The sequence below is a fragment of the Dromiciops gliroides genome, chromosome 1 (assembly GCF_019393635.1).
Source record: "Dromiciops gliroides isolate mDroGli1 chromosome 1, mDroGli1.pri, whole genome shotgun sequence".
NCBI classification, from domain to species: Eukaryota; Metazoa; Chordata; class Mammalia; order Microbiotheria; family Microbiotheriidae; genus Dromiciops; species Dromiciops gliroides.
Genome location: NC_057861.1, coordinates 757619430 through 757646423, shown reverse-complemented (window position 1 = coordinate 757646423; position 26994 = coordinate 757619430). Strand labels below are relative to the sequence as shown.

Here is a 26994-nt window from a genome sequence, read left to right as displayed (position 1 = left end):
TGTGCTGAGCACTTTACAAACAGGGTCTCATGTTATGGGCAGCCAGTGAGATGGTTGGTGGAACTGGGTCAGGAAGACCAGAGTTCAGATAGGGCCTCAGGAACTTCCTAACTGTGTGACCCTGGGCAAGTCATTTTACTTCTGTCTGCCTCAGCATCCACAGATTAAATAGGGCTAATAAGAGCATCTCCCCCTCGGGGTTATTTGGAGAATCAAACACGATACTCTGTAAAATGCTTAGTCCAGTGTCCGGCACACAGTAAGTGCTTAATAAATGCTTGTTTCCCTCCCTCCCCTATTGGTATATATTTCAATCCCTCCCTCCATGTTTTTTTAATTAAGTTTTTTTTTAATGAAAATTTTTTTCTCTCCTTTCTTCTCTCCCCCTTCCCCCAATCGAGGTAGAGAGGAAAATCATGTAACTAAATGGGCATGGGGGCAAACAAATGCCCACATAGGTCGAGCCCCAAGAGAAAGGTGGTCCATTGATAGACTTGCCCCGAGTCCATCCCTCAATCCTTCTTCCTCTGTGCCTCCCTCATCTGTGTCTTTCTGAAGGGGCTGCTGAGCATCCTGGCTGGTGCCAGCCTTGGAATTGGTCCTTCCACTTGCTTTCTTCCTCTCACATTTTCCCCACTTGCCTGCACCTACTTCTCTCTATGGTCACTTAAGCTCTTGGTTGTGACAGTTTTCATCACTCCCTGGACATATCATTAGTCCTAGGCAACAGCCAGACAGACCATCCCTCCAAGACTCTTCCTTTTCCTTTGGGGCTGCCCTCAGGGAGGATTTCTGAGATCTCAGGGCTTTTTTGGTCCATTTATCCTTATGTAGCCTCTGGGGAGAAGACCAGTGAAAGATGTGGGCTTCTGTAGGTTAGGGTCATTAAAAGCGCTCCATCATTTCCCAGACTCATGCTAGCCCTGTTTCCTCCCCCTGATTTCATTTGAATTCTGCTCGTTATTCATGTGTGTAGACTGTCCACATAGTGTGGTGGATAGGGAGGTGGCTTTGGAGTCAGTCTGGCTTCAGATCCTGACTCTAACACATACAGGCTACCGGACCCTCAGGACATTACTTAATCTCACTGCCCATAGAACACTCAGAGACTAGGAGTCCTCTTCATCCACAGAGGTCTAGAGGTCCTATATCAGGGTGTGTGGCTATGAGCTGACATCATGTATATGGTGCTTTCCAGTTGCAAAGCACTTTACATATATTACTATTGTTGTTGTTACCACCCTGTGAAAGCATGTGCTTGTGTATTTGTGTACAAACACACAGAGACACGAACTAGCTCAGTGGGCTGCCTATCCATTTTCATGGTATTACCTGAGCTCCGTGTGCTTTTCATCCACTTTGTTGTGTACATATTGATGGCTAAATAATTCTCTTTTATTGAGAAGCTTTATCATAAACCTTGGCAATGAGGTTGGGGCATCCTTTCTTAGAAGAGAGAAAATCTACATTCCTCCTGGGGTTTCTGGGCCCATCAAAGGAGGGTGAATTGAGCCTCTGCCAAAGTGACCTCCTGCCTCCTTCTTGAGAATGGTCCTTCTCCAACAGTGGGCTTTGCACACTTCATTGTTTCTGCTCACTCAGGCAAGTACTTCCTCAAGAAGGTTGAACAGGGAAGGTGAAAACAGGCAGCAAGACAGAGATCCCTTTCCTTGTCTGAGAGATAGTCTCCCTGGACTCGAGTGCCGGTTTCAGCCCACCAACCCTGTTGTTTTTTTCAGCAAAAGCGAGAACACCCAGATATTTGAAAACATCTGGATAATTGGCTCTGTTTTTTCTCGATTTTTATTTTTATTTTTTGCTTTTTCATCTGAACGTTTGGCAGCGTGTTGACACAGCCTGTTTACAATTACTGTTTGGTCCTGTGAACTTCAACGTTCGACTACAGTGCATTGGGGTTATAAGCGAATTTACAAAACACCAACCGACACTTAGAATCATTTTGTATTCCTGAGCTTATCCTTGCTGGATGAATGGATACCTACTTCTCTTGTTCTTGGGGGCACAGATGAGAAGAGTAACAAAACATATTTTAAGAATCATAATCCAGCACTCTGTGGACTATGCTCGTTATTTTCAAAAACCAAAGGACAAATCCCCACAAATCTAGGGCCGGGCTTACTGCTGGATGCAGCCAGTGAGGTGGCTGTGCCCTATGCACTTCTGCTCCTTCTCCCGGGAGATCCAGCTTCCTGAAGCAGTCCTCCGCCCTCCCAGTTGCGGCTTTCTTTCCCCCTGGAGTTGGGAGGAAATCATTTCTCCACCCCCACCCATTCACCCCAACATTGGCTGGACTCCAGCTTCCCTCCATTTTTTCTCCTCTGCCAGTCCTGCTCCGCCTCAGGCTCCCCTCCCCATCCACACCCCCCCCCCCTGCAGCCTTCCCGCCCCTTCCTTCTCCCCTGGGTGGTTGCCATGTACCAGCTCCACCGTGGGCAGCAACAAGTGGGGGGATCTGAAGGGCTTTGCTTCCATGTTTTCATTAGGGCCCAAGCTGCTCTTCCGTGACCACTTTCTTGGCAATAAAGCCTCAGCCTCCTGAGTTGGTACACTGGATGGGCACACACATGTTTACCCTGGGTTGCTGTTCCCTGTCTCCATAATGTTGCTATCCTTGTATGTGATTCGAAAAAATAAAAAAGGAAAAGAAAACTCTTGGCTGCCTTAATGCCTGTGTGGAAGGGATGCCCACTCCTGCTGGGGGCTGGGGGCTGAAAGACTGAGGACGGACAGAGGGAGGCTGAGGAGGAACAGACCGAGGCCTCAAAGCCGTGGCTGAGCACAGAAGCCACTGGAGACTTCCAGAAGCCAAGCCTTTGCCCCCGCCTTTGTCTCAGCTTGTTTGTCTGCAAGAAAGCCCAGCTCTGGCTGAAGTACCTGCTGCATCCCTACTCTTGAAGCTTAGGAGGACTGTCCCTGTGCTAGGGCCCAGGTAGCCCAAGGTGGGATACTCAGCCAAAGCAGGCAGTGAGGAAGGACCAGGCCCTGGCTTTGCCGCAGGGATCAGAGGAAATCCAGCTTCTCGTTTTATAAAGTCTGCTGAGGTCACATGGCTGTAAGGGGTGTCCAGAGAAGCTGCCCCAGCATTGGCCAGGTTACTTTGCCCATTCATGCCCTTTCTCTTATACTCACAAGGTCTGATTGTAATAAAATGAAGCTTGAGGGAGCGACCAAAACACCAACTCCAAGTTGAGACATTTACAGAAAATCTATCGGGGATTCTGGATTCCTGTTGGCAGGATCCTTGGCCCATCTGTGGAAAAGTGTATGGCAGAGTCAGTGGCCGGGATCATCAACTGTGATCATGTGATGTCAGTCCTAAGTGACCTCTGTGGCTTTTTCTCCAACCCCTTTCTGTAAAGGAATCCCCCCCCCCCCGCTTCAGGCACCCCCAACCCGGGTTCAATTCATCCATTTGTGCCAGAGCTGAGAGGGACAACAAAGAAAACTTTTGTCCTCAGGAGGGCACAAACGGGTGTATCATCTAACCTCAAGAGATGGAGTGACGTGCCCAAGATCACACAGCACCCACGGGGCAGGACTGGAGCGCAGCTCTCTTGCCCCAATGCCACACTCTCTTATATGTATTGGAAAACAGTTGGTAGATCAGAGATTTAGAGTTGGAAGGAACCTTTAGAGGTTGGCTAGTCTAACTTCTTCACTTTGCAGGTTGACAGACTGAGAGTCATTCCTGGAGAAGGGGCTAGAGCCGAGTTTGAGCGTTCTTTCTTCCCTGCTGAGCTGCTGGGCCTCTCTCCTGAACGCATTCATTTTCTCCTGCCTTCTAACCATTCACCAGTTTCCACACAAAACCAGGCAGGCTCCTCCTCCCTCCAGAAGCTCCCTGTATTCCATAGAGGCCCCGAGTGGCTGGCATCTAGCAGCAGTCCAGCATTCGCTGGGGGAGCATGTATGAAAAAAGACCTTAGAAAGTGCCAGGCTGCTCAGGCAATTGTTGCCCTGCTCTCAGAACCCCTGGACTTGCTGCAACCATTGCTGAGCCCCACCAAGGCCTGTTGGGTTAAGGGGAAACCAGCCCTCCCATCATGCTTTCAACCTCAGCAGAGCCCAGCCCTTCCCCCTCAGAGCTGCTGCTCCCAGGGGATGAAGCCTGTGACCCGGGGCATTCTACCCTGCCCCAAGACAAGCTTTGGATCCAGACTGAGGCAGGCCATGCAGGACCTCTCTGCCCTAACCAGGCACCTCTGTGTGGGTCATCTTCTTCTTTAGACCCAGTGTTTTTGCTCCAAGGGGTGGAACACTAGTAAAATATTTGAGTCCATGGATGAAGTTCACTGAACAGATGCAAAAAAGGGTAGGTGATAATGATGGATTTAAGTAAAAAATGAGGGGCAGCTAGGTAGCGCAGTGGATAGAGCAACAGCCCTGGATTCAGGAGGACCTGAATTCAAATCTGGCCTCAGACACTTAACACCTACTAGCTGTATGACCCTGGGCAAGTCACTTAACCCCCATTGCCTCACTAAAAAAATAAAAATAAAAAATAAAAAGCGAGACTGCTGCCTTTCCCAGGCCTGGGACTTCCTCTCCACTGCTCATTACTAGCAGCGCCCAACTGCAGAAGCAAGAAAGAGGACCTGTGTGAAGAGATGGAGAGGGAGATCACGGTCCATCCAGTGATTGGTGGGCATTGTCTGGGCTCTTGGGGGATCCAGTAAGGGAACATGTGTTGTAGTGCAACCTTTGAGCACTCTAGAAATGTCTACTCTTCTGGTGAGTGTTGTGATCATCATTATCACTTTCATTCCTCTCTGGTGCTGTTGAGAGCCCTCATTTGTTCTTGGTTTCTTCAGTGCCCTGGGGTTCACTGGAATCAATGGAGTGTCTGGGCTGTCTGCCCAACTATGAATGGAGGGTACTTTGTACACTGGAACCAGACAGGACTAAGTTCCTTACCCAGCCATAGCCAAAGGGGCTACAAAGAAGGAGGGCCGAGGAATATTATAGTTGGAAAAGGCATAATTAACATCCTCCCCCTTTCACGTTGCATTCATTTGAAGGCAATGAATTTATAGAGAAATTTATTTCTAAAGGACTCACAAAACAAGCCTATCACCCACGCTTCTAAGTCAGACGGCTGGCATTGCCCCCAGGAAAGATGGGTTATTCTGCCCTCGCCCAGCATCTCCAGGATGGGGGTGGGCAAAGTCAGCTGAACTCAGCATCCTCTTTCCCCCATCCCCAGTCGTTTGTGCTCTTTGGCCGAGTTTATGGAGTGAGACTGTGAGGCACTGATGCCCATTCCTTTATGTTACATGTTGGAACTCATGCCTTGTGATTGCCCAAGGTTGGGGCACTGTCTTTGTAAGGGGGCCTGGGACAGATGGGCTTCTAGGCTCCCATGGACCTCCTAGCCCCTTGAACTGAAGCCAGATTGTCAATGGCTTCAAGAGTCAAACCAAAGAGTTTGTCTTTTGAAGAGGCAATAGGGAGCCATCAATAGTTCTTGAGCATGGACGGTGATATGATCCAGGGAGAGGGGCGTTCATGTCGGAGCCCTAACAAAAAAATACACAGATAGGACCCAGGATTCCCAACTCTCACCTGATCTAACGCTAGTGGGGATGAGGAGTTTGAGAAAAGGAGTGGTTCTGTCACCTCACTGACGCAAAACAATCACAATATCGATCAAACGTTTGCTTTTGGTCGTCAAGAGGAAGCGATGAAGGAGCTGGCCCGTGCCTGGGGGCTCACTTTTCCTGCCACCAGCTCCCGCCTCTTTGTCTGTCTGCCTCCCTTCCCCCTTTCTCATTCATCTTTTCCCTTGCCCTTCTCTCCTCCCTTCCCAATCCTTGTCACTTGCTGGGGCTCAGGCTGTAAATCAAGGCACAATTCCTGGAAATCGGGGGTAAGACTGACCCCAGCTTTTATTAAACAATCATTTGGTTCAGCGGCTGGTTTGCCTCTGAAACCCAGAGCCGAGCCCCGCCCTCCCATTCCTTCACGCACCCACAGACTGGCCCTGGCCCGTCACAAGGGGAGGAAAACTGGAACTCATACATGTAGCCACCATTTGGTGGCCAAGATCAGGCTGGAGGAAGCCCCATTCCTCGACTTGGGTCCTTCTCCATGCTAGAGTTGCTGTTCTGGCTTGTTGATCTGGGTTCTTTCCATTACCCGACAGCTGGGCTGATCATGGGTACAGGGTGTGTGTAGGGTAATCATCAATCATCCGGCATGGAACCGGGCCTGGTGGGAAAGAAGGGAGAATTCCAGTTACGGAATGTTGGAAGAGAGGCCTTCAGAAGTGTCCATTTCAGCCTCCCCCCACCCCGATCTGGCGTCATGCCTTCACAGGCTGGCCTCGAGCCACCTGGGCTTCTTTGAGTCACAGCCCTGCAGCCCACCTGTCCCTTCCTACTCCCTCTGGTATTGGTTGGGTCTCAGTAAAAGTCTCCTGGGTCCTGAGCCCCAAGAAAAAGGGGAGGGGCCCCCCTTAAACTGGCACCTTGCAGTTTATAGACTTGCTCTGTTAGGACTTAATGAGATGCTGCATCACAATAAATGCTTTCCTTCATCTTTCATGTAGCCTTAATTAGGGGTTTTCCTCTTCGGGGAGGGATGCAGGGGCAGTTCTTCCCATCTCTGAGGCTTCAGAAGCCCTAAATGGCTTTTTATCCTACAGTGTCCGCACATAGGCCAGAGGGCGACTCGTGACGTCCAGAGGTGCCCAGCTCCCTCCTAATACTTTCTCCAACTAAGGCCACTATTTCAAAGGGCCCCATCAAGGAGCAGGAAATGGGGAATGCAAGAGGATTTGAGTGGCAGTTACTGGGAGCATCCTTCTTAGAATGCCAAAGTGTGCTTTAAAGTATTGCTTTGTATTCTGGATAAAAAGGAGGCGGCTGGGAGGCAGGCTTGTGTGCTGAGGCTGGGCACTGGCATGGGGGTGGGTGAGTGGTGTTCTGCAAGTCCTTAGAGGTAACTCTTCCGTTGGGCTTCTCCTCCCTTATCCAGGAGTGTGGTACCTGGACAACTGGGGTTGGCCTTCATCCTGGCTCCATGGCCAGAGGGGTCAGAGGGCAGAGAGGTGCAGCCTGGCGGCCATGGATATTAGCCCAGGCTGCCTGACAGATGGCTTCAGGCATGTTCTGTTAGCCAAGTGGTCAGCTTGATTCCAGCTTGTTGTGTTGGCTTAGAAGACCCTGTTCCTTCTAGACCAAAGCTCCCCATGACCGTGAAATCCTCTCCAGGGTTCTCACCCGGTTCCCAAAGAAGGCACTTGTCCCCTCGACTCATTAGACTTTTATTGGGAGAATGAAGGTCTTGGGAGAGTCCAGGGTTCAAATCCTGCCTCTGACCCTTAATCAGGATGATCCTGGGAGAGTCATTTCAATTCTTAGCCTCAGGTTCCTCTGCTGTAAAGGGGGTACAAGTGGCTGTTGGCTCTTCCTTAAAGGGCTCCGTACCCCAGAGTTGCTTTCATCTTTATTCTTTGCCTCCCTTTTTTCTCAGCTGCCCAGTGCCTGGCTCATGTCGCTCTGCAGAGCCAAAGTGAATTGGTCCCTTGTTCAAAGGAGGGTTATCAGGGAGAATGAGTGGTTTCCTGCTCTTCACCACCAACCATCCCACCCAGACGGGCTTCAGCAGCTGTGGCCAGGCCCTTTCTGAACAGAGAGCCCCTTCCAGCTGGGCCTGGGGGGAGGAGAACACCCCAGCCCCATAGTCATCCCTGGCACCGAGCCCACGGAGCCTCCCTCCAGGGTTGTCTAGCCTCTGCTTTCGAGTGAGGGTGTGCAGTACTTGGGAGCAGGGGATTCTGGAGAGGGGAGGAGCCCCTGGCTGAGGCTTCCCCCAGGCAAAGACAAGCTTCATGGTGGGGGCTGTTTGCACAGGGCAGAGGTCCCCCGCCCCTCTCTGTTCTGCTCAAGTGTGAGGATCCCAGGGCAAAGTTGTTAGCCTTTCTAATGAAGTGAACTGTTGTTTGAAATTGGTGGTCAGAGGGATTTAAACAAGGGCTAAAGTAAACTTCAGAGCCCTGCAAATAAACCATGCATATCTGCTTTGTGAGGGAAGGAAAACAATCTGACCACAGCTTACCTCTGGGAGCAGGATGGACGGACTGAACTGTTAAAGTAATCGAATGAGCTGAGCATTGGCTGGAGCGAGGCCCCTGGGGGCTCTGGGGAATTGCTCCCCCTCCCCCTTTGCAGGGGCTCGTGCACCCTCAGCGCAGGCTGCCCAGGGCGGCGGGGGATAGGGGGCCTCTCTGGGCTTCAGTTTTCTCAGCTCTAAGTGGCTTGGTTGGTTGGGTCAGAGGACTTTAGGAAGGATCTTTTTGTTTTCAGTCATTTCAGTTGTTTCCGACTCTTCGTGACCCCATCTGGGGTTTTCTTGGCAGAGATGCTGGAGGGGTTTGCCATTTCCTTCTTCAGCTCGTTTTACAGATGAGGAAACTGAGGCAAGCAGGGTGAAGTGACTTGCCCAGGGTCCCACAGTTTTTGAATTCACAGAGAATCCTGGATTTCAGTCCTAGCGCTCTGTGCACTATGGAGCCACCTAGCTGCCTAAGGATCTGGCCCAATGTAGCTGGGATTTGAACCAGATCCATCGGTGGTCAGCCCACTGTCCCCTACTGCCCCTTCATGTGTGCCTCTCTCTGTCTCTTCCTTGTGCTCTCTTCTCTCCTCCTCCCTGCTCCTTCCCCCTCCTCCACAGAGGCCCAAGGTCCCAGATTGAGTTAGTGATGGATTTCTCATGAGCTCCATCACCCGAGTTCAGGGTTGGATCTTGTAGGTCAACAAATTACAATAGGAGACGACCGACCTTCTCTCCCACCTGCAGCCTGGGCCGCGCTGATGAGAAAATCGATCAAACAAAGCTGACTTAAAACTTGTAACCCCTCGCACCTGAAAAATGTTTCTGGTGATGTTTCCCCCTTGAGGAGAACGCTCCACATCTGCAGTTCATTTTCCCAGATAAATCCACATTTATCAAAGAGTCTCTGAGCCAGAGGAAAGTACGCACATACGCAGGAGAGGGTCTTTTACAAGGTCCAATGTACTTCTATGTATCTTGAATGTTACCAACACTTATTAGGCGCCTGCTGTATGCTGGTCCCTGTGCTAAACGCAGGATTGCTAAGAAAGACAGAAATGTCCCTTGTCCTCACAGAGTTTGCATCCTAAGGGAGGGACAACCTGTCCATGAATGGCACATATTAGACACACATTGAGTGGGAGGAACAGAGGGAAGGCATCCCCAGCTTTGAGGACAGCCCTTGCAAAGGCATGGAGGCGGGAGATGGGGTCAAGGTCGGGAGAGGACTAGTCCTCTAGCATGCTTGGAATATAGAATATGTGAAGGGTATTTTCAGGAAATAAGCCTGCGCAGGGTGTGGGACTAGTGGACGCCCATTGCCTGCCTCTGGAGTCAGAGGAACAGCCTTCCTGTAACCAACCTGAGCCCTGTTTCCTCGATTATAAAATGAGGGATTGGGTGTGTTGGCTTGCAAAGGCTTCCCAGCCATCCATCTATCTAAGGAGCCGGTTTGTGAAGGACTTTAGATATCAGCACGATGACTTCTCAGTGTATGCTGGAGACAACAGGGAGACACGGCAGAGTTCTGAGTTGGGGGGGGGGGACTCCACAGGCAAACCACAGGTTTAGAAAGAAGGTTTCAGCAGTTGTTTGGAGGCCAGTCAGAAGGTATTTTTCTAGTCCACCTGAGAGGTGATCAGAGCCTGATGAGGTGGTAGGTTGGAACAGACAAGAAGGCAGCTGGGTGTTGCAGTAGATATAGTGCTGGCTCTGGAGTCAGGAGGACATGAGGTCAAATCTGGCCTCAGATACTTGCTAGCTGTGTCACCCTGGGCAAGTCATTTCACCCTGTTTGCCTCAGTTCATCTGTAAAATGAGCAGGAGAAGGAAGTGGCAAACCGCTCCATATCTGTACCAAAACAAAACAAAACAAAACACCAAATGGGGTCACAAAGGGAATGCTATGACCAATTAACCAAAAAAAAAAAAAAAGATGGATGACACAGCTGGTAACTGATTGGCTATAGGAGGGGGAGAAGTCAGCGATGATATGGAGGCTAAGATTGCAAGGATGCTAAAGTCCTTAATAGAAACTTCCAGACTAAGTGTAGAGATTCTTACAAACAGATTAAGAGGAGACTTGAGCACTCTCTATTGGAAATGTTTTTTTTTTTCTCCTGTTCACCCATTGATTTAGCTGGGGGGTGGGGCTGGACTTACTTGGGCAACAAGTTTCTATCAGGATTTCCTATTGAACTCACATTTTCATGCATGGGAAATGTCAGATGGATGCAGCCCCCAGTACTAGAGCCCACCCCCATGCCATTGGAATGACATGGTGGGAATCTTGAGTCATTCCACTAGGATTCTGGCTGTGTGTGTGTGTGTGTGTGTGTGTGTGTGTGTGTGTGTGTGTGTGTTCCGCCGATGCCCTCCATCACTGGCCAACTTGTCTCCACTGTGACCTAGCTTCAAGCCCTTTTCCTCTGAGCTTTTGAAGATTTAAAACTTGGTTTCCCAAGGCCACTTTTTTCTCCTCTCCATTCAACTCGACTTGATCTGTTACCCCTTGGGGTCCTGCGTTTTTTGACTATTGAGGCATTGAATGTATGAGTCTGGGGCCTCCTCCCAGTTGGGGGCCTAGGTGCCCTGCTCCCCTGGTCTGCTTTTACCATCTCCCCATCACTGCCCTGAGAGGCAGCATGGCGTCAGGGAGAACAGCTGGGATATGGCGTAGGATGATGGGCGTTCAAAGCCACGTCTGACCCTCATTAGCTATATAGCAATAGCAAAATGATTTAATCTCTGAGCCTTTCTTTCCTCATCTGTCCAGTGGGAGGAATGATACTTGCAGCACCTGGCTCCCAGGGTAGTTGTGAGCATCATAAATAATAATTTCGACGACAGACTATGAAATTCTTCCATTCTTCCCAGTACAGTGTGTCACCTTCCTCTGCACCTACAGTCCCTGATCGAATGTGTGCTCAGCAGAGATGTATAAAGTCACTCACACCCATAGTCCACCACCCCTGCAAAAGAGGGAGGTCGCTGCATTTTCTCATCTGTTCTTTGGGACGGCAGACTTTTCCAGGCCCCTTGAATCACAGCATGTGTGAGGATATCAGAACCTGGGGCCAGGGCCAGGCTGTGCCGGCCCTCTGGCTGTGCTCCGGCTCCCATTGCATAAGGTCTGGGGGCATTGCTTGCATCCACTTACTTTTCAGGGCAATTAGTCTTGTTTAATGAACCATTTTCCTCCTTGTATCCTCTGAGAACCTTATATGCATAACTCGGCTTGTATCCCACTGTGGGGTGACTGCTGTCCACATCGGGAGGGCAAGGACAGTTCTGTGGGGAAAGAAGCTGATTTCCTTGAGAGAAATGGACGAATGTTCTCTCACCCACCCTCCTAGTGCAAAGAGCCTTACAAAGACTCGGAGAGAATTCCACTGCCACTATTCCCAGACTCCGCTCCCAGGGCATTCTTGAAAATGAACTTGTCCAGGGTATTTGTTCCTTTCTTTTTCCAATGAAACAATCCCAGTTAAAGAAACACTTGACATGGATGCATGATCTCTGTGGATGGCTCTCCTTTCCCCTCCCTGTCCCCCCCGCCAAACGCTCGCTGGAAGCTTGCAAAGATGGTGGTGTGGGAGGCAGTCTGTGGCTGAGGTCTGGCCTGCAATAAGCCAGCTGGGCCTCCACTGGCTTCCAAAGGGGGGACTCCCATAACATAAAGGCCAGCCTCGTCCCTTTGATGTCCGTTCCTCGAAAAACCTACAAAGAGGAAAGGCGTCTGTCAACGTTTGACCTCCAACCTTTTGTGCCGAATGGCTTTTCCATGTGGAAGGCTCAGGTGCCCCCATTCGACAGAGCCCAGGAGGGTTTTCAGCGGGAAACCTCCATTGAGTATTTTGGAAAGTGCTGGAGAGGGGAAGTTCTTGTCACCTTCCTCTCCTGGTGGTCACTGTCTGGGAGGTCTGGGTGAGGGAGCAGCGAGGATGCCTGGCCAGTGCCAATGGCTTCCCGGATGGAGGTCGGGTTAGCATTGGGTATTGATAGGAGAGTTCAGAAGTCACAAACTACTTGTGCTTGTTGATGCTGTGTATATAACTGGCTGGCTTATCTGTCTCTTGGCCAAGAGGCCTGGAATTAAAGCTAAGAGGCAAATTAATCGGGTGCTGATTTCAAAGGGAGGTTAGAGAGAACAGAAACTAAAAGGAGAGAGAGATGCACTCGCCCTGGCTCAAACAGCAGAGGGTCTGCTAGGGAGCTGCCTGTCCCTTTAGAAAGAGGAAATATTGACTAGTTATCTCAAATGCCCTTCCTTCAACGAGAGCAATCTCATATGTAAAATATTATTTTTAGAGAGGAAGCTCATTGATCCATTGAAAAAGTCTGAAAACATACAGTGTGACACCTGTGGACCTCCCCTATATCAAGGAATAGGTTGGAGGTGTCTCCTCTCCCTTCTTTTGAGTTCTATTTAATCTTTATTATTTTGTTGCATTTAATTCTGATATTTTTTTGTGTGTATGCATTGTTCTCCCCGTGGACATTGTTGTAGTTACTGTGCATATTGTTGTTTTCTTGTTTCTACTGATTTCACTATGAACAGGTTCATGTAGATCTTTCCAGGCTTCTCTATAATTCATCACCCATCATTTCCTACAGAACAGTCATTTTCCTTTACTTTCACATACCATAGATTTTTTTTAGCTTTTCCCCAATTGGTGGGCATCTGCTTTGTTTCCAATTCTTTGGTATGACAGAAAGAGATATTATGATTATTTTGTAGTATGTGGGGATTTTAATCTTACTGATATCTTCCATGGGGTATAAGCCCAGTAACAGAGTCTCTAGTTCAAGGGCTATGATCATTTTAATCACTTTATTTGCTTAATTTTAAAGTGTTTTCCAAAATAGCTATACCATTTTATAGATCCATCAACATTGCATTAGAGTACCTATTATTCCACAATTGCTCCAACATTGACTTTTACAATTTTTTGCCAATTTGTGGGATGTGACAGAACCTTAGAATTATTTTGATATGCATTTCTCTTAATATTAGTGAATTATAGCATACTTTCATATGGTTGTGAATAATTTTTCAATTCTTCTCTTGAGAACTGTGCCAATCCTTTGACTATTTATCTATTGGGGAATGACTATTAGTTATCTATACATACATACATACATACATACATAAATCTGTGTATGTGTGTAAATATGTATGTGAGTATACATATATTTATGTATATATATTCATATATATCTATATCTATCTTTAAAAGGTTAAGGTAAAGGAGCTAAAAGAATATATCACTGTGTTTACAGCAGGTGAGGGAAAAAGTCATAACTTGAAAAAATATTAGGGACAAATGGAGGAAAATATAAACCTAATTCTAGTAACTTTAAATGTGAATGGATTAAGCAATCCAACAAAATGAAAAAGAGTGACAAATTGGATAAGGAAACAAATTTCTACGACTTATTACTTAGAAGAAATACAGTTAAGAAACAAGAAAATACACAAAATAAAATGGAGGGGGATAAAAAAATACTCTGCATCAAGTGAATTAAAAAAAGTAGGAACTGTAATCATGCTATCTGACAAAGCAAAAATAAACATTCAAAAATTAAAAGAGATAAACAAGGAAATTATATTAGGCTGAAAGAAATCATAAACAATAGACTGATTTCAGTAATAAACCTATATTCTCCAAATGCCCCAGTATCCAAATTCATAAAGGATACATTATCTGAGCCTCAAGAAGACATAAAGACTAATATAATAGTTACAGGAGACTTTAATATCCCTCTCTCAGTTTTGGATAAGTCTAACAGAAAAATAAGCAAAAGGGAGAACATGAAACTAGATGAATTGCTAGAAAAACTAAAGTTCAAACACTTATTGTATGTACTCAATCAGACAACTAAAGAATATACATTATTCTCAGCATTACATGAACTTTTATAAGAATTGGCCATGTACAGACATGGGAATATTACAAATAGATGTGAAAAGGAACTTAATGCATCCTTTAAAGACCACCACCACCACATACACACATACAAGTAATTGTTCATTTGTTTCTGAGACAACAAACACAAAAAGATACAGACCCAAATGGAGACAATGCTAAAATCCTAAATAATGAGCAGGTCAAAGAACAAATCATAGAAATAATTAACAATTATATAAAAGAAAGCGATAATGATAAAACAATATGCAGCTAAGCAGTCTTCAGGGGGGAAAGCATATCCTTTTAAACATACATGACCAAAATAGAAAGAGAGGTTTAATGGATTGAACATAGTTTGAAAACAAATTAGAAAGCCAACAAATCAAGAAACCTCAAATAAGTAGAGGAGATGTTTTTTTTTTTTAAGTTGTATTGATTTGTCCTCTAGATTGTCCTTCATTTCTGTATATCTGTTTTCTAAAACTATTGGGGTTTTTTTTGTTTCTTTTGTGAGACTTGCCAGGACATGTTCCAGTTTTTCCATTCTGCCCATTATTTTTGCTCTGCAGGCCATAAATTCTGCTCTCATAGTTCTTTTTTGTACTACTCTGGAACAGTCTATTTTGGTTCTGTGTCCTAGCATTCCACAGAGTCCTTTGTCTCATCGAGTGTTGAATCATTTTGTTTTGTTTTTGTTTTTGTTTTTGTTTTTGTTTTTGTTTTTGTTTTGGAAGCCTTTATTCTAGATGACTGCACTCATTTACTAGGTATGGAAGCCATATTTCCTTCTGTTATTCATGTTTTTCCTGTTGCTTTTTCTTCTTATGTTCAACATCATTGAGTTTTCTTCTTGAGATCTTCAGTAATTTCAATTGTTTCTTTTGATTTTCCCTATTTCCTATCTGACTTTGTTCCCTCTAGTGGTGGTTTCTCTGGGGGTTCAGTCTCAGCCTCCTCCCCCGTGGGGCACTCCATGTTTCACCAGTGTAGGGTTGTTGCACCAATGCTGCCAATTCAGATGTGCCACGCTGATGCTGTGGGATTGTCCTCAGTGCTTTGTTGTGCTGATGCTATAGGGTGGTCTGCCCTGGCACTGGTCACTTCAGAGCTTTGCACTACTGGTACTAGGAGGCTGGGGCACTCTGTAGGCTTTTGTTCCTGAAGGGTTGTGGCCCCACTGGGTGCCTGTCATGGTCTGGTCAAATTTCGGCCGCCTGGAGCTGGAATCTCCACGGCATAGGAAAGGAAGAAAAGGGATTGGATGTGAAGGTAGGTTTTGTCATCCTTGGGTCTGGTGGCGCAATCTCACTCTGAGGGTGGAAGGAAATGACAAACCCCTCGAGTATCTTTGCCAAGAAAACCCCAGATGGGGTCACAAAAAGGTGGACATAACTGAAAGGACTGAACAGTAAATGCCTTGGACAATTCCCTTAGACACCTTGAACCTCAATTTCTTTTCCTGTAAAGAAATAGTAATAGGCCAGGTCACCCTTGAGATCCCTCTGAGTTTTAAGTCTAGGATCCTGAGGTTTCTAATGTCTGTTTTCAAGGTGTGCTTTTAGGTTCACATGAGAGAATGTTTATAAAATGCTTTACAAAACTTAAGTCGGCTGTTTTGATGACTAGACTCACCTCCTCACTCTCAGTGAGTCACAGACATTCTTGCTTCTGCACCTGCGCTCACAACATTTCCTGCGCCTGCCGTGCCCTCCTCCCTCCTCTCACCTCTACAGGTATCTGAAGCTCAGGCCCCTATGACCTCCTGCCTACATTAATGCAGCAGCAGCCCGACTCCTCCCCTGCCTCCCTTCTCTCCTCACTCACATCCATCCTTCATGGAACTGCAAACAATTTGATGTGAAAAACAAAGTTGACCGCCTCCTTTAAGACTTAACTCTGTTCCCTTTTTCCTTTGCTTGCCCCTCCCCCCCTTCTCCAGGTCCAGAGACAGGAGGATTCTCCCTTCCTTTGACCTTCCTCGGCTCTTACGATGGGCACTTTGGTTCCCTGCACATTTTCCCTTTCCCTTCATGGCCTGATTTCTCACCTCTCTAGCTCTCTAGCTTTCACAAAATGGGTTCTACCACTTTCTCCTCTACTTCGGGCCCTTGGTCTTTGAAAGAGTCATCAAACAGGATTTGGGAGCTGACCTCGTAGACCGGAAACAATCCTTGAGACTGGGAGTGTGCCCCCTCTCCTGTTCATTCCCCAGCCGGATAGAATATAGATAAAACCTCTTTCAAAGTAATCAGCCCTGTCATATTTGAAGGTAGCCAGAGGCCTCCCCATTGATTCCTCCTGGGCTTTCCTGGGAGAGCAGCGGAGCTCTCAAAACAGATGCTAATTCTCTACATTGCTGTTTGCTGCCTCCTAAAAGCTGCCTTTCTTCTATTTATTTTTCATCTCACTCTAAAGGATGGAAAACACAGCAAATGTCACCAACTCATCTGCTGATGGGGTACCAGGCCTTCTGGAGAAGCTGCATCTGCTCCTGGGGAAGGCTGGTGCAGGAGGAGATGGGCAGGGTTTGGGGCAGGAGTGGTGTGGGCAAAGCCTGGTTTGGGAGGGGCTGATATCTGACCACGGGGAATGCACTTAGGACACTAGAAAATGGGAAGACCAATTGTTTTCTCACTACCCAGGGCACGTGTGAGTTACTGTAGGCAGAGGTTCCTTTTGTCAGGTCCCTGGCGGAGGGTAATTTGTCATCTTGTGGAGAGCACATAATTAAGTTTGTTAAGGAGAGTTGCAGGGATCCAGCTGTTATGAAAAGGATGAGCTGTGGTGTATCAGGGGCAGGGCCAAGTGTGAGGGACCCTCTTGGGCCAGCCTATTAATTAATGAAGTGAGGAAAAGGCCCTGTGGGTCATCAGCTCCTCTGAGTGTTCACAGAACACCAGGGGAGTGAAAGTTCTGGCTAATGGAGGATGTTCATAGAGGAGGCCAGGGCTTCCACCCACTGCCACCAAGGAAGAAAGAATTGTGTTTTGTGAGCAGCCCAGTGATCATTCTGTTGGTGGCTTTTGAGACAAACTTGGACAAGTTCTTCCACGTAATCTGGTGATTTAAGATCACAGGTGTTAAGTGGATTCTTTTAGTGCAGACCTGCAATTTTGTCGGGATAGAGAACTCCTGGTATGGAAGCTTCTTCTTCCATGGCATAGCAGCAACTTCCCTTTAACTGAGACTCATAGAGAGGACACAGTGGGGACACGATGAGGCTCAAAAATTTGCCCATAAGCACAGAGCTAATAGGTCTTAGAGGAAAGATTTGAACTCAAGTCCTTCTGCCTGCAAGTCCAATGCTCTGTCTACTACACCATGTTCCCTTTGATGGAGATTTTTCAAGAGGCAGCATCTATAGTGCCTAGGGCAGTGGGCCTGGGGTTCAAAAGATATGTATTCAAGTTCCATCTCTGATACTCACTAGCTGTGTGACTCAGGCAATGATATAATCATAACATATTCAATGACCTGCAATCCGCCTCACCAGTCTCACCAGTGGGATCCTAGGGCCCTGACATCTTGGAGCCATAAACAATACCTAAATAACAATGGTGCCTGGTATGAAGGAGGACTTTGTTTGCCAGATGCTTTCCTGATTGTCACAACACCCAGGAAACTGACTTTGTCATCACCATTTTTATAGATGTAGAAAGTGGGGCAGGCGGGGAGGTCCAGTGATTTCCTTACCCAGGGTCACTCAGCTAAGCAACTGCCTGAGGGAAGACTTGAACTGAGATCTTCCTGCTTTCGGGTCCTGTACTCTATTTTACCACCTAGGTGTCCCCAAGATAGTGTTGTTGTTCAGCTGTTTCAGTCATAGCCAAATCTTTGTGACCCTATTTGGGGTTTTCTTGGCAAAAATATTGGAGAAGTTTGCCATTTCCTTCTCCAGCTCATTTTACAGATGAGGAAACTGAGGTACACAGAGTGAAGTGACTTGCCCAGGGTCCCACAGCTAGCAAGTGTCTGATGCACATGTTCGCGCACACACACCCCTCATATGGGAGGAGCTAAGGGTTCCTCCTACAGTTTACCTGCCCAATGGTTATGGGTTTTTGCTTAGAGATGTCTAACAACCTACAGCCTCTTGAGGCTACCCCTTCTGCTTTGGGGAAGCTCTGAGCATTGCATAAAGCATTTAAGAACATCAGGAAGTTTTCCTTTATATCAGTAAGACCCAAACTGGCCTCTTGGTATCACCTGCTTATTGTCAAATTCTGCCTCCGGGGCCAATAAGAATAAGTGTCAGCACTTTTCCATGTGCCAGACTCTTAAGTACGTGAAGCTGGCTGTCACCTTTGCCTCTCCCAGCCTTGGCTTCTCCACATGCGTCAGAGCATCTCCTGGTCCTCCAGCTAGTGTTTACACGTCAGGCATCTGAAGCCATGTCTCCCTCCTTGGCCACCTCCTCTATGTACTCCCCAGGGTTGTGATATGAAGTTTAAGATATCTGCCTTTCCTTCCTTCCTTCCCTCCTTCCCTCCCACCCTCCCTCTCTTTCTCTCCCTCGCTCTCTTCTTCCTTCCTTCCTCTTTGTCTCTGACTCTTTCTGTGTCTGTCTGTCTGTCTTCCAGGTGTAGAAATGGAAAGAATTATTGAAATTATTTAATTATAAAAAAATTGGTTCTGGACTCAAGTTCCAGCTCTCCTACTTGTTGCCTGAGTGACCCAGTGAAGACCAAGGGATTGGGTTAAATCGTCTCCGAGCTGTCTGGGTCATTTACACAGCACCGTGAGAGTCGCAAAGGGCTTTCCAAACATTTTCTCATTTGACCCCCACAATAGCTCTGGGTGGGGGGGGGAGGTGCTATTAATATCTCCACTTCACAAATGAGGAAATGGAGGCTGAGTTGTCCAGGGTCACCCAGGTGGAGAGTGTTGTGAGGCTGCATTTGAATAGGCCCCACACTTTAGCCATCACATCAGGTAGACTTATGGATGGTATTAATTTTTTTTTAGTGAGGCAATGGGGTTAAGTGACTTGCCCAGAGTCACACAGCTAGTAAGTGTTAAATGTCTGAGGCCGGATTTGAACTCAGGTACTCCTGATTCCAGGGCTGGTGCTCTATTCACTGCGCCACCTAGCTGTCCCTGGATGGTATTAATTTTAATGACAACAATACGATCTCTCTTCTCAATTCAAAGAAAATGGGAGAGAGATAGATGGGTGATTTCTTGCTATAGGGGACTCCCTCTGCTGATGCAGGTCCTGACCAGCTGCCTGGGGGCACAGGGTCTGAGGGACTTGCCCACAGTCCCACAGCAAGTGTCTGTCAGTGGCAGGACTTGAACCTGGGTCTTTTGGGCTCTGAAACTGGTTCTCTGTTCGCTTGGCCAGTGCTGCCTCTGAGTTACACGCATCTGTGTCTCCAGTACATTGAGAATGGCCCAGGAGAGCTTCTCTGCTTGGGAAGTTCTGCCTGTTGGAGGGTCCAAGGCCAGCCTCTCTCCTCATGTGATTCCCAGGAGAAGCTCCCAGGAGCAGCCTCGGCCTTCTGCTCTCCTCCTTCCCAACCTTCCCTCAGAGAGCCCCGGCCTCTCTTCTTTCTTGATTTGTTTATAACCTTCATCTGAAACCTTAGAAGGCAGTTGGCCAACCTCTCATCCCGCAGCTCTTGGGGCCCAAGGACACCAAAGGATTTCCTGGGAGGATGATGCAAGAGACTCTCAGGCCTCTTAGCTTAACCAGGCCCCAGGCATGCTGAGTCCAAAGGAGGCTCTCATCCACCCCCAGCTGAGGCCGGCTTGGGTGAAATGGGACCCTGGGCTACCAAGGTCCCGTTCTGACTGTTTCCGTTTAAATAAGGATCAGGCCAAATGCCTATTTATGGGTGATGGAGCCTGGTCCACGTGGAGTGTCCAGATAATCAGAAACGCTCTTCCCAGGCTGTTCTGGGGGAGAGGTGTGGGAGGTGATAGGCAGAGCCCTTCGAGGAGGGTAATAAATCATCCGCAGAACCGTGGGTCCGTCCACGTCGCCACGTGGCCTCGGCGCCTCGGCCCCTCGGCCCGTAGAATTTTAATTCCCCAGTAAAATTGATTCCGCTCGTTCTGTGAGTTCTCCTCCCTGTCACCCATTTAGCCTGTTAGTTTGCTGACGGTAGAGTACACAGCACTTAGCGGCTGGTTTGTGTGACCATCAGTCAGGACATTATATGATAAATAGGGGCTCGCACCTCCCGGGCTTTAGCTGCCTCAGCAGTTTCTGCCTGACTTTGGGAAAGTCAGCCTGGGCTATTCTGTCAAGGCTCCAACAGGAGGCCGCTGAGTGGAGGAGATCACTGCTCCTGGATGTGACTTATGGGGCTCACCCAGACACTGCTCCCTGCTGACAGATGGGCCTCAAGGCTGGGATGCTCTGGTCCAGGGGAGGGCCATGGGTCTTTCCCAGTCAACCAGTACCTCCAAGGTGGGCGAAGGGGTGCTGCTGACCTCACACAGGAACCTCAGGAACAAGACCCCTGAGATGTCAGGGAAAACTGGCACCTCCTCCTCAGTTCAGTTTAGCAAGCATTTATTAAGCACTTACTGTGTGCAGGACCCGAGGCATGCAAAGACATGGATGAAAACCAGCCTGTGCCTTTGGAAGGGTTTCCTTGGAGAATAGATTAGAGCCAGGCCTTCATGCCCCACCTGTGAGCCATGGAAGATTGCGATCTATGCTGCTGTTACTCTGGAAGGCCACGTTCCAGAATATCAGTTCAATAAGCACTTGTTATTGATCAGTCCTTTTATTCAAACATGTCTAATGACCCCATTTGGGGTTTTCTAGGCAAAGATACTGGAATGGTTCACTATTTCCTTCTCCAGCTCATTTGACAGATGAGGAAACTGAGGCAAACAGGGTAAAGTGACTTGCCTAAGGTCACACAGTGTCTGAGGCCAGATTTGAATTCTGGTTTTTCTGACTCCATCTCTGCTCTCTATCCACTGGGCCATCTAGCTGCCTCCAATAAGCATGGCTCCTAGGGTAAGTGCAATAAATGCAAGAGAAGATAAGTGGTCCCAGTCCTCAGGAGCTTACACCCTGCTGGGGATAGAGTCTCTAAACAGAGAAGAGAGAGAAGCTAATTTGAAGAAGAGAGAATCAATACCCAGAAGGCCTGGGGACGATTTCCTATAGGAGGGGACACTGACATTCTAAGTGAGGCAAGTCAAGACCGAATGCATCCCAGATGCGGAGCACGCTCTGGACAGAGGCGAAGAGGGAGGAGATTCGAGGGTGAGTTTGGGGAGCAGCAAATAGGCCAGTTTGACTGTAGATGCTTCCAGTTTTATGCTATAATCCAGAAATCAAAAGCCCCCAAACAATTGCATTGTGTCTACCAGCATATGTGCCCACGTGTATGAGATTCCCATTTATCTCCAGAAGCTGATTTTCATAGATACTGCATCTCAGTAAGCAGCCCTGGAAAGATTGTACTCAAATGAGTTAAGAGGGAAGAGAATGCAGTGAGGAAAACTCTTAAAACTTCCAGCAGAAAAGGAGAGGGGATTAGTGAATTCCCCAAATACTTGAGCCTCCTGACCTTCCTTGCTCCTTCCTTTCCTGTCCTCCCCTTTATTCTCTCACATTCTTACAAGGGTTTGAAAGTTTCCTGTTTCATTCATGGAGAGAGTGTGTGTTCAAGAACTGTCAGAATAATCTTTGGGAAATAAAAAAGGCAACAACACTTAAATGTCAGTGATATCATTTCTCTGTTTAGGAGGGGAAGCAAAAATTCCTTAGGGAAAGTATTTTTATTCTTCCTTCCCCCTCCTTCACTCCCCCTGCACTTATCCCTCAGAGCTAAGGGGCTCATCTTAGACATGACCCATACAGTCATAATTATAGCTGCAGCATCATTACATAGAGAATCGTATAAAAATAATGACTGTCATTTCCGGCCATGAAAAGGGTGCTTAGGGGAAGGGGGTAGAAAACACTCTTTTAAAGTCCTGATGATGTTTCAGTATGTAGCCAGAATTCAGGGCAATATCAATATTAAGAAAGTCAGCTAGAATAGTATCCCGCAATTATGGAGAGGTCAGACTACAACAAACTCGACCAGAAGACAGCCAAGGTCTAGGCAATAAGCAGGTGGTGTGACTGAATACTGACATACTTACTGCACCCTCAGATTCCCAAGCAGAGGAGATTTTACTCTTAATTTGCAGCCTGAATATACAGAATCCTAACAATCTTGATTACCTGTGTAAACTACAATTAGCAAATTAGAGGAAGGTGTGGGGAGGGGAGCAGCCAGGAAGGAAATGGGAGAACAAATATTATAGCCAGTGCCAATTGGCATCAAGGAAAAGTTATTTTTTAATGTTATGATAAGAAGGGTTTCCATTCAAAATGGTTCAAATGTTTGTGAAGTCTCCTTTGCCACTTCAGAGTGGTAGTTTTCTGGAAAATGTGTCTGATTGAAATGCCTCATTCAGAATCAGACTTTCAGACTGAGAAAGGATGTCAAGAGCTATTTGGTTAAACCCTCAACACCAAAAGCTAGTCCCTCCACACTGCCCCAAAAGTAATCATCTGATGTTTGTGGGAAGAGCCCAATGCTGGAAAACTCAGCACCACCTTCCAAGGCAGTCCAGTCCACTTTGGGATGGTTCTGATGGTTAGGAAATATTTCCTTAATGTCAAGCGTAAATTTGCCACTTTTCTTCTGCCCAATAGGACCAAATAGCAAATCTCGTTCCTCTTCCCCTTGACAGACTTTCAAGTCTTAGAAGAAACGTACCATGCTTTCTCCCTGACCCTCTACCACTTTTTCTCCAACAAAGGCTGAACCTTTTTTTTTTAATTAATTAAAAAAATTAATAGTATTTTATTTTCCCCAATTACATGTGAATATATTTTCAACATTCATTTTTGTAAGATTTTGAGATCCAAATTTTCTCCCTCCCCTCTCCCTGAAGCTAGCCAGCAATCTGATATAGGTTATACATTACAATCATGTTAAACATATTTCCACATTAGTCATGTTGTGAGAGAAGAATCAGAATAAAATGGAAAAACCACAAGAAAGAAGAAACAAACAAAAAACACCAACAACAAAAGTGAACATAGTCTGCTTCCATTTGCTTTCGGCCTCCACAGCTCTTTTTCTGGATGGGTAGAACATTTTCCACCATGAGTCCTTTGGAACTGTCTTGGATCATTGCACTGCTGAGAAGAGCCAAGTCTGTCAGAGTCGAGCATCACACAATGTTGCTGTTACTGAGTACAATGTTCTCTTATGAAGCTTCTCTTCTGTGACATAAATAGGACTATGGCCCTTCACCTATTTGGCTTCTCTTGGATACTCTCCAGCTTACTGACATCCTTTCTAAACTATGGTGCAAACAGTATTCCAGATATGGTCTGACCAGAGCAGAATGCCTGGGGATTATCATCAACTCTTCATTCCTAGAAGCCAAAATTCTCTTAGAGCAGCCTGAGCTTTTGTGAATTTTTTTGTATGCCAAAACATGTGTATTCATAAGGTGTTTGCAATAAATTAAAAACACCCACACTTTTGTTTAAAAAAAACCTAACGATTATATCAATATGCAACTGATAAATATACACTCACTCTTTGGCAAAACTGGAAAGCACTAGTTCTAGATAAGAGACCTAATTACTGCCTCCATCACTTGTTTTACATAGATAATGTGTAAATAAGTGCACACAAGATATATTTGTGTATGTCATATACATGCATATGATATTCATGGCACACATATATGTGTATATTTGATGGAGGATAATCTCAGAGGAGAAGGCACTAGACTTCATCTCATGGAAACTATATTTAGTGATAGCATCGTGATTTAGGAATGACTAGCAATGACCTTGACCAGCTTTCTCTTTGATATGTGCTTTATCCAATATTTCTTAACAGAAGGCATCATATGTTGATTACTAAAAGATGAGAGGAAAAGCACCCTTTCCAAATAGAGACATTGCTAATTTGTCAAATGTAGATGAATGTGGTTTATCTCCAGGTGGAGTCATATAAACAGTTAGGGTCTCAGAATAGCATCAAAAGGTGGCTTCATTTGCAACATCCACATCAACTCAGGTATCCATATGTAAACAAAGAATTACAGCAAATGACTGTGACATAGGTTTGTTCACAGACATATAGGGGCATCTATTTGGGATCTGACCATTACTACCAGATATCACAGAAGGCTTATCTTTAAGGAGCCCAGAAATATCGATTAATACCAGTTATGCAATAAAATGAGAGGAACTGTGCAGAACATCACTACAGGCTGCAAAAATTTAGTCAGGAAAGTTTACCTGGAAACCTGGAAGGACATAATCAGATGGTTAGAATTATATAGCAGAAACTCACTTTCTTTTGTAAACTAAAGGGTGAGAAATCCCCATGTTACAAATGCAAACTATTCTTGGGAACTCAACAAATAAACTGTATATAAAGGCTGGAGCAGTGATTGAACTGCTGCCTGTGACACCCTGGAAATAACATTGATTCATAAAATTTTAAGAAGAATGTTTTAGAATAATTCTTGTCACACTAAATACTCATAATCTCCAAATAACATAAGGCTAAAACATTTCAAAGTACAGTGACCTAGTAGGTGAAATTAACCCCATGTAAGAACAGGAAGACATGTGTCATCCTCTCCCAGTGGTCCTAGGCTGCTTTTCTGCCTTCCTAGGTTCCTACCCTTAGGCACTAAGTGTTGAAGATTACTGGACCAGCCCAGGACATTTTCCCCCAAACCCTCAAGTTGTCTCCTGCTCTGATCTCCCTTGATTCCCCTTCCCGGTTGCTGTGGTCGCTGGGTCCTTCCAGGATATTGCTTGTGAGTGGAGACAGTAACTCATCCCCAATGTCATCTTCTCTGCTGATTAATTCTAGGGACCTCTGGGCCTTGCTATGGGCCCTGAAGCTGCCCCTCCCTTATGTCTTGTCTCCCCCAATTAAAACCTGAACTTCTGGAGAGCATGCCTGACTGTCATTCCTTCAAATGGCCCTTGGAACACATTAAGCATTTAAACATCCTTTGTCCTCCATTCACCCTGTGTCCCACCTGCTTCTGAGCTTTCCCGAAAGAGGCTTTCTCTTAGCCTGCTGGAGATGAGTTTGGGACCTGATAAGTTTGTACAAACTGTGCTTTCACCCCCTAGAATGTTAAACACATAAAAATAATCACAAGTTGGTGGCTTGACCCAAGGCTCTTTCTCTCTGAATTCTATCCAAACAACAATTGGGGTTGACTTTTCAATGGCCCTTTATATACATGGCCTCACTCAGTTCTCACAATCACTCTGGGTGATAGGTGCTAGTAGTTCGCCCAATTTAAAACTGAGGAAACAGAAACAGAGAGGGGAAGAGACTTGCCTGGTACCATATTGGATTCTTAGGCTTTAAGTTGAAAGTGTGTAGGCTCTAGCATTGTGAGGGACATCAGAAGCCATTGATTCCCCTCCTTTAATTTTTACTAATGAGGAAACTGAGGCATCAAGAGAATATGTGACTTGTCTAAGGTCACATAGGTCATGAGTAGTTATGACTACAAAGCTGTCACATTCCATTAAATTCAAAACTGGGAACTGAACCCACATCTTCTGATTATGAGTCTCATACTCTTAACACAGTATCTCCTTGCTTCTCCTAACTTCCCTGAAGATTACATAGACCTATCATGCTTTCAATTTCTCTATGAAGTCTGTCAACTATGTTTGTGTTTACCAAAAACAAAAACCAAAAAACCCCAAAAACCTAACTATAGCTTAATCAGATGAGTATTAGCTTCTTTCAGAGTCATCAGCTCTGGAGATAGACTCTTCTTTGGAAATTGCCTGAGGGCCTGTGGTTCTTACCCTGAGTGGTGGCAAAAGTCTTTATTGGGAGAGTGGTTTTGACTGAGGAAATACCCAGAATCATTTGGGGCCAAGGATGGAGAATAATGTAGATGGCTAAACTGTGTCATTAAGGCTTTGGGCCCCAGACAAGTTGTGGTTGATCATTTTTGTTACTTTGACCCATTAACCAAAGGGAATTCCTGCCGAGTTGTTCTCAAAATGACTTGAAACAAGGAGTTTGGGGGAGGGCACTGGAGGATATGTATATGGAAAAGTGATAACTGGGACATGTGACCAGAAACAATGGTGGACTAGTCTTTCTGTGAGAATGAATGAGCAATGACGGACATCCTGAGTGATATTCTGGTGTCTGTGAAACTTTACAAGACCCAAGGAAAGTCTCTTGGTGATTGATCTTTTCTCAAGGCTTTCTGGGAAGGCTTGACTAAGCCAGAGAATGTATGGAGGAGTTGTAATCCGATCCAGTGAAGCGATCTTAGATCCATCAAACGACTCTTAAACAGAAAAATATGAGAACATGTTCCTCATCTCGTTTGACATTAGGTCATAAAAATTCAGTTAACCTTTTGATTTTTCTCAAATAAATGAATTAAAAGGTCTGTATTCGTGCATTTGTGACTACTTCCTTTTCCTTCCCTTCAGTGTGTCTACCATTGCCCCTTGGTGGGTACAGGGAGAGAGTTTGATGGGAGGATCAGATTCTCCCCTCAGTCTCCTTACACTTTGAGGCATTGAAGACACGAATCTCCTGTGCATTTTTCCTGACCGGTGTTTTCTTTGTTTCATTCTGTCTCCCTTGGCCAAGCACAACAGTGGCTCAGCCATTCTTCCATGGAGATTTTCCATATTTGCTGTCACCGTGAAGGAGTTTCTTCAAAGTATGGGGACAAAATTATGTTGCATAAATACCAACAAGTTCATTTTTGGTGGAATTAAGTTTCATAGACTTTAAGAGAAAAAGAGGTGCTTGTGTGTGGGGGTGGGGGGGGAGGGGTCAGGATGGATGTTCACCAGAGTCATTTTAAACAGTCTTGAAAACCTTGTTTCTTTTTCAGACCCTCCTCATCTTTTCCCAGCATTCCACCCTCCGGTCCCGATCGATGCGAGACATCACGAGGGACGTTACCATTACGACCCGTCTCCCATCCCTCCGCTGCACGTGTAAGT

The 26994-nt window shown here is 46.2% G+C and overlaps 1 protein-coding gene across 1 annotated transcript in view; it reads left to right on the top strand.

Annotated features, from left to right (window-relative positions):
- Nucleotides 1–26994, top strand: part of GLI3 (GLI family zinc finger 3) — a 285531-nt gene that overhangs the window by 148715 nt on the left and 109822 nt on the right. The window contains 1 exon segment of the mRNA XM_043977511.1: nucleotides 26883–26988. Within this exon segment, the coding sequence (XP_043833446.1) occupies nucleotides 26883–26988 (106 nt within the window).